Source organism: Hyperolius riggenbachi, chromosome 11, assembly GCF_040937935.1.
Source record: "Hyperolius riggenbachi isolate aHypRig1 chromosome 11, aHypRig1.pri, whole genome shotgun sequence".
NCBI lineage: Eukaryota > Metazoa > Chordata > Amphibia > Anura > Hyperoliidae > Hyperolius > Hyperolius riggenbachi.
Window position 1 is genome coordinate 219411558 of NC_090656.1, and position 12832 is coordinate 219424389.

The 12832-nt window shown below is 51.3% G+C and overlaps 1 protein-coding gene across 1 annotated transcript; it reads right to left on the reverse strand.

The window, feature by feature from the left end:
• Nucleotides 1-2125: 2125 nt before the first annotated feature.
• Nucleotides 2126-11473, reverse strand: NDUFB7 (NADH:ubiquinone oxidoreductase subunit B7). The gene is made up of 3 exons (XM_068261785.1): nt 11286-11473; nt 5852-6020; nt 2126-2301 (listed from the first exon to the last, which is right to left on the reverse strand). Exons 1-3 carry the CDS (start codon nt 11380-11382, stop codon nt 2217-2219), a joined length of 351 nt encoding a protein of 116 aa, XP_068117886.1. The 5' UTR covers nt 11383-11473; the 3' UTR covers nt 2126-2216.
• Between the last annotated feature and the right edge of the window lie 1359 nt (nt 11474-12832).

Below are 12832 nucleotides of genomic sequence, written 5' to 3' on the forward strand. Positions count from 1 at the left end.
TATGGAGGCTACCTTATTTATTTCCTTGAATGCAAGTTGTCTGGCAGTCCCCCTGATCCTGTGTCTAGTACTTTTAGCCACAGGCCCTAAACAAGCATGCAGATCAGGTGCTCTGTCTGAAAGAGGAACTTTAGCCAAAAGGGGGAAAAAATAAATCAATAGATTGCAAAGTGAGAAGTGTAATTTGTTCATATTGCTTGATCCCCAATCAGCAGCATGTAATCATCTTTACAACTGGCAGATATGAAAAAAAACAGACAGCGCCAACTGCAATGATCTATAACCACACCCCCTAACAATGTGATAGGCTAAAAAGTTGAATTTTTTTTTTAAATACATAAGCACAGAGGGAGATACTGGTTGCTTGGCCGTTAGAAACAGCCATTATTTCCCACAATTCAACAAAGCTCAGACAGGAAACTGTCAAAACCTAGGTTCTGACATCACACTGTGGGAGGTGTTTCACCACAATATCAACCCCCCACGTTCCTCTTGTTGTCTGGCTGGATTAGCCACATGCTTGTTTCATGGTTGTGACTCAAATATTACTGCAGCCAAAGAGATCAGCAGGACAGCCAGGGAACTGGTATTGTCCAAAAGGAAATGGAAAAAGAAATATGGCTCCCTCCATTTCATTTTGACTTTAAAACTAGTTAAAGGGGACCTGAAGCGAGTAAAATTATTTAAACTAAACACATGACGTAGCTGAAAATGAATATTACATACTAACCTCACTGTCAGTTCCTTTCTGAGGCTCACCATTTTCTTCTTACAGTGATCCCTTCCAGTTCTGACAATAACTTTGTCAGAACTGAAATATACCAGTTGCTGTCAGTTATATATCAGTGGCTGTCAGTTACAACTGAATGTGCAAGGTAATGTCCATGTTTCCCTATGGCTCAAGTGGGTGATATGACAGTTTAACAGTGTGCTGACCAGGAAGCTGTCAGGGGGTAATGGCCATTTTTAAAATGAAGGACAGAGAATTCCATTGATCACGGTGGACAAATGGAGAGGAGAAATAGATTGAGGAGTAGACTACACAGGAGGTAAGTATGACCTGTGTATGGTTATTTTTTATTTTCAGGTTCTCTTTAAAGGGAACCTTAACTGTAAAAAAAAAAAAAAAAAAAAGTTTTACTTACCTGGGGCATCTACCAGCCCCCTGTAGCCATCCTGTGCCCTCGTAGTCACTCATGGCTCCTCTGGTCTCCCGCTGCCAGCTAGTTTCGTTTTTGCCGACCGGGAGTCGGCCGGCCACAATGCATACGTTTTTATGCATTCCTGCTAGTGCAGGAAGCTATTGCAGACATCAACAAGTACATTTTACGTGTTACGGTTGTAATGCGTAAAATTTTACGCATTACACCTGTAACGCGTAAAAATGTACTTGTTGATGTCTGCAATAGCTTCCTGCACCAGCAGGGATGCGTAAAAATGTACGCATGGCGGCCGGCCTGCCGACTCCCAGTCGGCAAAAACGAAACTAGCTGGCAGCGGGAGACCAGAGGAGCCATGAGTGACTACGAGGGCACAGGATGGCTGCAGGGGGCTGGTAGATGCCCCAGGTAAGTAAAACTTTTTTTTTTTACAGTTAAGGTTCCCTTTAAAGGGGAACTGGAGTAAGAGGTATACGGAGGCTGCCATATTTATTTCCTTTTAATCAATACCAGTTGCCTGGCAGCCCTGCTGGTCTATTTCTCTGCAAGTGTCTGAATAACACCAGAAACAATCATGCAGCTAGTCTTGTCAGATCTGACTTTAAAGTCAGAAACACCTGATTTGCTGCAAGCTTGTTCAGGGGCTATGGATAATAGTATTAGAGGCAGAGGATCAGCAGGGCTGCCAGGCAACTGGTATTGCTTAAAAGGAAACAAACATGGCAGCCTCCATATACCTCTCTCTTCAGTTCCCCTTTAAGGGACAGAACAAATGTGATAAATGAAATCCAGGGCTATGAAGGAACCAAACAACATCTGCTCAGATTCAATTCAGAGAAGCTTTATATAAACATCAACCATCGTTTGTCATTTTCAGGTGTCTCGGCTACTAAGCTTCCAAAATATGTTCCGAGACATAATCTACGAGTGATGAGATCGTTTACGCAAAAATCATACCAGTGGTGTGATAGGGATCAATATCCATATAACACAAATATTTATTTCAAGACGGATTAATAATGAGCTGTCGGCTTGGGAGGTGTTGGAGGGCAGATATTATGCGGCCTCGCTCTGCTCTTTGCGTGCTTGCCTGATGAGGAGCCTGCGTTCTCGCTCGTACTGCTTCATTCGGTGGACGTAACTGGCGGGACAAACAGTAGACAAGAAACGTCATCAGTGACCTGAAAGAGCCTATAAACAGGAACTGTAAATAACCCTGAGATCACAGAACATTTATTGGACAGTCTCAAACGAAGGGACGTAACTATAGTGACCGTGGCGGGCCCGCTCCTTTCCCTTCTGCAGAGTAGTGCGGTGGAGCAGTTTAATATTTACCTGCTCCAGTACAGCTTTGGGTCTCCTCCCATATTCCTCAGAGCCACACACTCTATGCTGCATACCTCTGGCTCCTGAAGAATGTCATGTGATCGGGAGAAGGAGGTGTAGAAGCACAGAGCGTGCAGCTGCCAGGCAGAACATAAGAGACAACGGCCTCAATTCACTAAGCTTATCTCCTGTCTTTAATAACTCTTCTAGAGTTGTTACCATGGTAATAAGGCATGGAGTATTCAGGAAACATTTTACCTCAGGCAAGCCCAAAGTTAACTCCTCTGTCTTTAAAGAGGAACTGTAACGACAAAACGGCCCCTGGGGGGTACTCACCTCGGGTGGGGGAAGCCTCAGGATCCTAATGAGGCTTCCCACGCCGTCCTGCGTCCCTTGGGGGTCTCGCTGTAGCCCTCCGTGCAGCGGTGACGCAATATTTACCTTCCTGGCTCCTGCGCAGGCGCTCTGATGCCTCTCGGCGCCGAAGTAGGCGGAAATACCCGATCGCCGTCGGGTCTGCTCTACTGCGCAGGCGCAAGTCTCCGGCGCCTGCGCAGTAGAGCGGACCCGACGGAGATCGGGTATTTCCGTCTATTTCCGTGCCGAAAGTCGCCACAGCGCCCCCGCTGGAGCCAGCAAAGGTAAATATTGAACTGACAGTCGGCACAGTCGCCGGCTGTTCGGAGGGCTGCGGCGAGACCCCCGTGGGACAAAGGACGGCGTGGGAAGCCTCATTAGGATCCGGAGGCTTCCCCCACCCGAGGTGAGTACCCCCCAGGGGAGGTTTTTGTTGTTACAGAGTCTCTTTAAGGTAACTCTCCAATCCTTAAAATAACTCTAGAGTTAAAGACAGGCTGTTAATTAACTGCTTGTGAAAATAACTACAGAGGAGGTAAATTAACTACAGAGGAGGTAAATTAACTACAGAGGAGGTAAATTAACTACAGAGGAGGAAAATTAACTACAGAGGAGGTAAATTAACTACAGAGGAGGTAAATTAACTACAGAGGAGGTAAATTAACTACAGAGGAGGTAAATTAACTACAGAGGAGGTAAATTAACTAAAGAGGAGGTAAATTAACTACAGAGGAGGTAACTTAAAGAGACACTGAAGCGAGACTAAATCTCGCTTCAGCTCTCATATATAGCAGGGGCACGTGTGCCCGTGCTAAAACGCAGCTATCCCGCGGCTTAACGGGGGTCCCTTCACCCCCAACCCACCCCCCGCAAACCTTGGTCGCAGACTTGGTCGCTTTTCCCCTCTTCCTGGAGGCAGGGCTAACGGCTGCAGCCCTGCCTCCCAGCACGTCTATCAGACGCGCATCGCCGCCTCTCCCCCGCCCCTCTCAGTGAAGGAAGACTGAGAGGGGCGGGGGAGAGGCGGAGATACGCGTCTGACAGACGCGCGTGGGGCAGGGCTGCGGCGGTTAGCCCTGCCCCAATGCGGAAGCGCTCCCCGCATTACGGAGGGGATTTGGGGGGACAGGGACCCCCGTTAAGCCGCGGGATAGCGGCGTTTTAGCAGGGGCACACATGCCCCTGCTAGCTATGAGGTCTGAAGCGAGATCTATTCTCGCTTCAGACTCTCTTTAAGGAATGAAGAGATAAAATAACTCTCTCACTGTGTGGAGGTAAGTTTTCTCTTGCCTTATTATCTCCAGCATTATCTTAGTGAATTGAGGCCAACGTATCGCTGCAGCAGGCAAACATTACACTGCTCTCAGGGCTGTGGAGTCGAGAAATTGAAGCAATTTTGGGTACCTGGACTGAGGAGTCAGAGTTGGATGATTTTTGTACCAACTCCACAGCCCTGGTAGGAATTAGACTAAAGGTGGCCACTAACGGTTTAATTTCTAGCGAAAAATCGTTCGAGCGATCAGAAATTCTGATCGGACGAGAAATCGTTCACTACACCATCAACGAACCAATCTTTGCTTCCTATCACGACCACCAAGAAAATCCAAATTTTCATTCGACGAAAATTCATTCGGGCGACATTTTTTTCACTCGTTCATAATCGATTGTGTCCACCAATGGAGATTATTTACAACCAATCCGATCAGAATTTCTGATCGCTCTAACGATTTTTCGCTAGAAATTGGACCATTAGTGGCCAGCTTAAGGCATCAGGGTCGCGGAGTAATTTTGGGCAGGGATGGGCTTCGAGTAGTAAACTACTCCAATTGAAAATTTAAATGAAGTCTAAAAACTTCACGTGTGACCGCAGGATGGGGTGGTTAACTTACCCAGAAGTCTTCGGGCCGCCTGCGTTCCATTACGCGTCATAGGCGTAATGAAAGCAGCGTTGCATGACTCACTACTGCGCTTCCTCTTTCAAGCCGGAAGGAGGAAGCACGGAAGTGAGTGGTGGAACTTTCATTACGCCTATGAGGCGTAATGGAATGCAGACGTCCCGAAGACTTCTGGGTAAGTTAGCCCCCCCCCATCTCCGCGGTCACACACAAAGTCATTAGACTTCATTTGAATTTTGAATTCCAGTAGTTTACTACTCGAAAGCCCATGCCTGATTTTGGGTACCTGGAGTCGGTGGTTTCATAAAATGAGGAGTTGGGAAGATTTTTGTACCGACTCCACAGCCCTGACTGCTCCAGGGTGCCAGATAGTGTCGGGGAAAGGGAGTATGTAGGTGTGTGTGAATGAGGGAGGGGGGGGGGGGGGGGCTATGCTAAGTTTCCTGGGGGACCCGTGGATTACTACTGCACACCAGCTTAAACTAACAATGTTTTAGGTCGCATTCACAGTAGCACTTTGCGGAGCTGCGTTATAAAGTCTTATAACGCAGCTTGCTGCACTGCAATGATTATCCTTCACAGTACGACGTTAAAATCGCATTTAAAATGTTGCGTTGTGGTAACTCACTGCTTGCAGTGCGTTACCTCTTAACACAAGCACTTTGCGACTTTAACGTTGCATTAAATCGCAACGCCCCACTGTGAATATGCCCTTAGCCAGATACACTGTCATCAATGTGCTCCTTTGGATAGGAGGGCAGTGTGCTGTCTTTCTTTTGCTCCTTACAATGATGGGACATTGGAAGCTACCAAGGGCCACATAAAATAGCAAGGAGGGCCGCATTTGGCTCGCAGCCCTTGTGTTTGACACCTGTGGTGTAATCATAGCTTTAGGTCAAAAACAAATCAACACTCAGCAGTGAATCGCGCATCATATGTGAGGAGGCTGCGCACCCATCGCATGTGTGTTCCTGAGTAACCCACAGGGGGGGGGGGGGGCGCTTTAATGGATATCAAACATTGCTTGTTTCTGCTGAAAAGCTCCTTCCAGGCAATCCTTCTGAATGCACGATTAGACTCAGACTCGGGTCATTCCATCCCAGCCATACTCACTCCTCGTGCTGGCAGGCCTCCCACACGTGGCGTTCGTGGCCACAGCCGAAGATATTGGGCCACATGTCCCTCTTGCACTGCAAGTATTTGATGAGATGGTGAGCGCAGTAGTCCCTCTGTGCTAGCGGTATCTGTGCCATGTTCATCTGTTCCTGAGTGGCAATCATCACTGGACAACACAAAACAACAGATGTTTAAGCGGGCCTGAACTCAGAACATCCTCTCTGCTCTAAAAGATACACAACAGGATAATAACCTTTAAACAAAAAACATTTCTTTGTTACAGCTGATACAAATCCAAAAATAAATTGGGAGCGGACATACTGTTAACCAGGGCTGTGGAGTCGGAGTCGGGCAATTTTGCTTGCCTGGAGTCGGAGTCGGGAAAAAATGCACCGACTCCGACTCCTAATGAATTTGTAACTGTAATTAAAATAGAAAATATGATAAAATGTTCTATTTCTCAGATAATAGTCATTAAAAATAATGTATATATACAGTATATATACAGTAATAGCTGTGCTTAGTCCACAAAAATGAAATAAATCAATCAAAATTAGTTACTTGTGCTGCTTCAATAAAGCAGTCCCCGTATTTTTAAGGTCAGATATACATATCTGATTGTGACTGAATATATGATGTGTACACAGGAATCTCTTATATATACACTAAATAACATCTATGCTGTAAGAATAAAGCCTGATGTGTAGCTGTGTCACTAATAGAGATGGTCAACGAGATGGAAATAATTCTGCATTGATGCTGATTTATGCAAATGTATGCACTCCCTTTGCTGATGAAATCAAATAATTTGATATGTTGTTAAAATTTGGTTTGGTGACTACAAATTAAAGGGTAACTGAGACGGATGAAAAGTAAAGTTTTATACATACCTGGGGCCCCCTTCAGGCTAATCAGTTCCTTGCTGTCCTCCACCACCCGGATCTTCTGCTAGGAGTCCTGGTAATTCAGCCAGTCAGCGCTCTCCGGCCGCATGCCGCTCCCACAGCCAGGAACATTCTGCACCTGCGCAATAGTGCTGCACAGGTGTAGTATGCTCCTGGCGGCGGAGTGTGTGCATGCGCACTACGCCCGACTGGCTCAAGTACCTGGACTCATAGCAGAAGATCCAGGTGGTGGAGGAGGACAACGAGGGACTGATTATCCTGAAGGCGGCTGGAGGAAGCCCCAGGTATGTATAAAACTTTAATTTCATCTGTCTCAGGTTTACTTTGTTACACAGTAGTACTATACTCTACATATGCACTCCCCACAGAGCTGCAGGGAATCCACTGAGAATGCTGTGCACATTGAACACAGAGGTGTTGTCTGTTTACAATCTCCTCATTCCCCTGCAGAGTACCTGCACATCATTCTTACATGTACCCACACTTACATTGCCTAGGGCCTGATAGATGTTCTTTGTTCCGGTTTGTACCTTTTACAAGTACTCTTACCAAGGACTAGTTTTAGTCTAAGGCTGCTTGCACACCAAGACGTTACAGGCGCACGTTAGTGCGCCTGTAACGCTCCCCCAACGCACAGCAATGTAACACAAGTGGGCTGTTCACACAGCCCACGTTGCGTTACATGTAACGCTGCACGTCCTGTGCAAAGTGCAGCATGCTACGGCGTTGGAGCGGCTATAGCCGCGTTAGACTGTTTGCACATGCGCAGTGGGGGGCGGAGGAGGCGGGGAGAGCCAGCTACAGTAGCCGCGCACATGGCTACTTAATATTCACTGCACTGGCGGGCGCTGATTGGCCGGCGGGACCACGTGATGCGGAGTGTCTCGCTCCGCATCACGTGGTCCCGCTGGCCAATCAGCGCCACTCTGGGAGATATTATGGGCATCGAGCAGCCTAACGCGGCTCACTCTACCGTCGGCTTTTGCAGCACCATACGTTGTGTTAGGTGCACGTTATGCGACCTTAACGTGCCACCTAACACAACGTCTTGGTGTGCAAGAAGCCTTAAGGTAATAAATATAGTAGTCTACATATCCTTCTCACTTCAGTTGTCTTGTAAAATTCCTAGGCGTTGGCAGTTAAAGAGAAGGTTCAGGGAGGGTGGGTAAAAAAATCAAAATCAATTTCCACTTACCTGGGGCTTCCTCCAGCCCGTGGCAGGCAGGAGGTGCCCTCGCCGCCGCTCCGCAGGCTCCCGGTGGTCTCCGGACGTCCTCCGGGCTCTACTGCGCAGGCGCAGAACTACTGCGCCTGCACAGTAGAGCCCGGAGGACGTCCGATGACGTCAGCGCGCGACGCAGAAGTTCCGGGCCTTGGAGCGCAGAAGAGCCCGACCTGGCAGCCGGCCTGGCCAGGTCGGGCGCGCCACCGGAGACCACCGGGAGCCTGCGGAGCGGCGGCGAGGGCACCTCCTGCCTGCCACGGGCTGGAGGAAGCCCCAGGTAAGTGGAAATTGATTTTGATTTTTTACCCACCCTCCCTGAACCTTCCCTTTAAGAGACGAATTTCATGTTACATACTTTTAATCAACAAAATTGTAAGATGCAAATTAGAGGAGTCGGAGTCGAGGAGTCGGTGGAATCCTAAACTGAGGAGTCGGAGTCGGTGGATTTTTGGACCGACTCCACAGCCCTGCTGTTAACAGCCTGTGCTTTTTTAAATGAGCTTATCTGCCATTGGCAGTCATGTGACACAGGGGAGAAATCAAATTACAACTTGTGATTAGAAAAAAAAGACATCTAATGATTTATGAGGGCTCCATTCGTGTTCGACTTCACGTTCCAGTCACTCCATACTTCCTCCTTCAACCCGAACTCTATGTTGAAGGAGAAAGTATGGAGTACGAGTGGCGCACATCAGCTACGAGCAGCGAGTTGGGTTGGTTAACCCCCCCTCTCCCACGGCCTGCAACTTCAACTCATAATTTCAAATACGAGTGCTTCCAAGCATCCATGCCAGTCGCCAGGACTTGCCGCCCCCGCGACGCCAGTTGCCAGGACTTGCCGGTGTAGTGAAAAATTTTGCTACCCATCATATTTTGCAACTTGCCATAGAGGACAGTGTAGGACTGTGTAGGCGTGGCTCCTCTCTGTTAACACGCCTGTAATTTTTTGCAACCACAGATCCCATTGAGCTAGAAGGGGGATTGTTCCCTCCGGGGGGGTTATTAGTTGAGCAAGAGGGGGGATTGTTCCCTCCAGGGGGGGTTATTAGTTGAGCAAGAGGGGGGGATTGTTCCCTGGGGCGGGGGTTATTGTTCCCTCCAGGGGGGGTTATTAGTTGAGCAAGAGGGGGGATTGTTCCCTCCAGGGGGGGTTATTAGTTGAGCAAGAGGGGGGGATTGTCCCCTGGGGGGGGGTGTTATTAGTTGAGCAAGAGAGGGGATTGTTCCCTCCGGGGGGGGGGGAGGGGGGTTATTAGTTGAGCAAGAGGGGAGGGTTCTGTGTGAGAATAGGGTTTGGTTGGGTTGCATTTTCTGATACAGATAGGTTAAAGTCAATGGTTAGGTTGCACTTTCTGATAGCTATACCTATAAATAAATGCAACCGGTTGCAAAATCTGATAAAGTTGCAAAAAATTTCACCACACCGGCCCCCGCGACGCCAGGACTTGCCGGCCCCCGCGACACCAGTCGCCAGGACTTGCCGGCCCCCGTGACACCAGTCGCCAGGACTTGCCGGCCCCCGCGACACCAATCGCCAGGACTTGCTGCCCCCCCCCCCCCCCCCCCCCACGCGACACCAGTTGCCAGGACTTGCCGCCCCCACGCGACACCAGTCGCCAGGACTTGCCGGCCCCCCCACGCGACACCAGTCGCCAGGACTTGCGGCCCCCCCCACGCGACACCAGTCGCCAGGACTTGCGGCCCCCCCCATGAGACACCAGTCGCCAGGACTTGCGCCCCCCCCATGCGACACCAGTCGCCAGGACTTGCGGCCCCCCCCACACGACACCAGTCGCCAGGACTTGCCGGCCCCCCACGCGTCACCAGTCGCCAGGACTTGCGCCCCCCACGCGACACCAGTCGCCCTGACTCGCGGCCCCCCCCACGCGACACCAGTCGCCAGGACTTGCGCCCCCCCCACGCGACACCAGTAGCCAGGACTTGCGCCCCCCCCACGCGACACCAGTCGCCAGGACTTGCAGCCCCCCACGCGACACCAGTCGCCAGGACTTGCAGCCCCCGCGACACCAGGACTTGCGGCCCCCCGCGACACCAGGACTTGCGGCCCCGCGACACCAGGACTTGCGGCCCCGCGACACCAGGACTTGCGGCCCCCGCGACACCAGGACTTGCGGCCCCCGCGACACCAGGACTTGCGGCCCCCGCGACACCAGGACTTTCGGCCCCCGTGACACTAGTCGCCAGGACTTGCGACACCAGGACTTGCCACCCCCCGCGACACCAGGACTTGCCGCCCCCGCGACACTAGTCGCCAGGACTTGGTGCCACTGCGACACCAGGACTTGCCGCCCCCCGCGACGCCAGGACTTGCCGCCCCCCGCGACGCCAGGACTTGCCGCCCCCCGCGACGCCAGGACTTGCCGCCCCCGCGACACCAGTCGCCAGGACTTGCCGCCCCCCCCACGAGACACCAGTCGCCAGGACTTGCCGCCCCCCCACGAGACACCAGTCGCCAGGACTTGCCGCCCCCCCACGCGACACCAGTCGCCAGGACTTGCCGCCCCCCCACGCGACACCAGTCGCCAGGACTTGCCGCCCCCCCACGCGACACCAGTCGCCAGGACTTGCCGCCCCCCCCACGCGACACCAGTCGCCAGGACTTGCCTCGCCCCCCCGCCCCCCACGACACCAATCGCCAGGACTTGCGGCCCCCGTGACACCAGTCGCCAGAACTTGCGGGCCCCCCGTGACACCAGTCGCCAGAACATGCGGCCCCCGCGGCGCCAGGACTTGCGGCCCCCGCGGCGCCAGGACTTGCGGCCCCCGCGACGCCAGGACTTGCGGCCCCCGCGACGCCAGGACTTGCGGCCCCCGCGACGCTAGGACTTGCGGCCCCCGCGACGCCAGGACTTGCGGCCCCCGCTACGCCAGGACTCGCGGCCCCCGCTACGCCAGGACTCGTGGCCCCTGCGACTCCAGTCACCAGGACTTGCGGCCCCCGCGACGCCAGGACTTGCGGCCCCCGGACGCCAGGACTTGCGGCCCCCGCGACGCCAGGACTTGCGGCCCCCGCGACTCCAGGACTTGCGGCCCCCCGCGACGCCAGTCGCCAGGACTTGCGGCCCCCGCGACGCCACTTGCTACGGCCAGTAAACTCCTGACATCACAACAGACTTGTACTCCCACCAAACCTCTCACTAAGACCAAAAGTCCCCAGACAGCCCTTGCCAGGACCAGCAGTCCTACTACATCATGCCTAGGAACCTGTAGTCCCCACACCACCCCTTCTGCTACCCCCTAAGCAACACCTCCTACACCCCCAGGCGGCAGAGCAGCATACCCCTCTCCTGGACGTGTTCCCCCGAAGGATTAGCTGGCAGAGTCTCGGGGTCCGGTTCTGGTTGACCCGTGTATCTTCGAGCCAGATGAGCACCCATCTTTCCCCCGGACACCCGAGGGTCACCTCAGCCAGCAGCTACGACACCGACGCTTTCCTACGTCTGCCCTCCCAGCGCCCCATATCTGTCCTCCAGAACAGCCGCCATCATTGTGAAGCCGGCCTCATAGAAATGCATGGCATATGGCATACGGCAAAATGGCCGCCGGCAGGTTACTGAGCGAAGGAAGAGGAGACAAGAGGAGAGGAGCTCCTCTAGCGGAGCTCAGCTAGCCACAGTGATAACACTGCGAGCTGTACATAAACAGCGACCCCTGTGGCGGGAGGCCTCTCTGCACGGAGCAGTGCTTGAAGCAGGGACCTACTGTCTGCCTTCTTCTGAACTAAGAAAAAAAAATATACAATAATCCGTTCTATGTAGGTCCATAGGCTTTATTATTATTATTATTTTATTTTTGGCCCATCAAATTCATTATCATCTACTCCTTCTGAGCAGAGGCATCACTTTCATTGGGGTAACCTCTTTCAGAGGGACACAGTCCCTCTTTGGGAGCCATGTCCCTCTGTCCCTCTTTCAGGACTTTGTCCCTCTTTCTGTGTAAATATATTTATCTACTAAAATATGTGTTTGATTGACTCTAAACTTTACTCCCATCCTTTAAATTGATATATTACTAATTTTAAAATGTTACTATGAAGGAAAATGAACCAGGATAGAAAGGACCAGTGTGGTTTTAATTATAAAACAACATATTTTTCTTATGAAATCTTTATGGTGTGCGTGACTAGGGATTTGGCAGGGGCGTGATCAGGGTGTGGCTTAAATGTCCCTCTTTCTCATCTCAAAAAGTTGGGAGGTATGTAACTTGGTAATTATTCAGGGGCCCGAGCTCAATAGGGGTCACCAAGTCTCATACATCCATACCGGCATTAAATACTGATCTTTTACTATGGCTAAACCTAACCCTTACTCACTCACAGAAACCCCCCAACGCCTGACCCTTAAACCCCTCCACTGCACAAACTAGCTTCCTAACGCCTACCCTGCAACCCCCCTGCACAAACTAGCTACATAACGCCTACCCCTTAACCCCACCCGCCCCCCACACACACTACCTGCCTAATGTCTAAACTCTAAACCCATAGCTCCCAACTGTCCCTCTTTCTACCTCATTTGTCCCTCTTTCAGGACTCAGGTATAGTTCTATGTAAATACAGTATATGTATTTTATCGTCTGAAAAATGTGTTTGACTCTAAACTTTATGCCCATCCTTTAAATTGATTTATTTCTTATTTTCCAATGTTAATATGAAGGAAAATGAACCAGGATAGAAAGGACCTGCGTGATTTGAATTATAACTCAACATATTTTTCATGTGAAATCGTCAATGGTAGGGGTTTGACGGGGCGTGGCGGGGGCGTGATTAGGGGAGTGGCTTGACTAGGGGTTTGACGGGGGTTGCCTAAACCCTCCCCCGCACACTAGCTA

What these genes read in the sequence shown, in the direction of transcription:
- NDUFB7 (XM_068261785.1), bottom strand. Translation starts at nt 11,382, where the DNA reads ATGGGTGCTCATCTGGCTCGAAGATACACGGGTCAACCAGAACCGGAC. An exon ending in GGAACACGTCCAGGAGAGGG is followed by an intron (nt 6,021 to 11,285) that starts GTATGCTGCTCT and finishes TGTGTTGTCCAG; the next exon opens with TGATGATTGCCACTCAGGAA. An exon ending in GAGGCCTGCCAGCACGAGGA is followed by an intron (nt 2,302 to 5,851) that starts GTGAGTATGGCT and finishes TTGTCCCGCCAG; the next exon opens with TTACGTCCACCGAATGAAGC.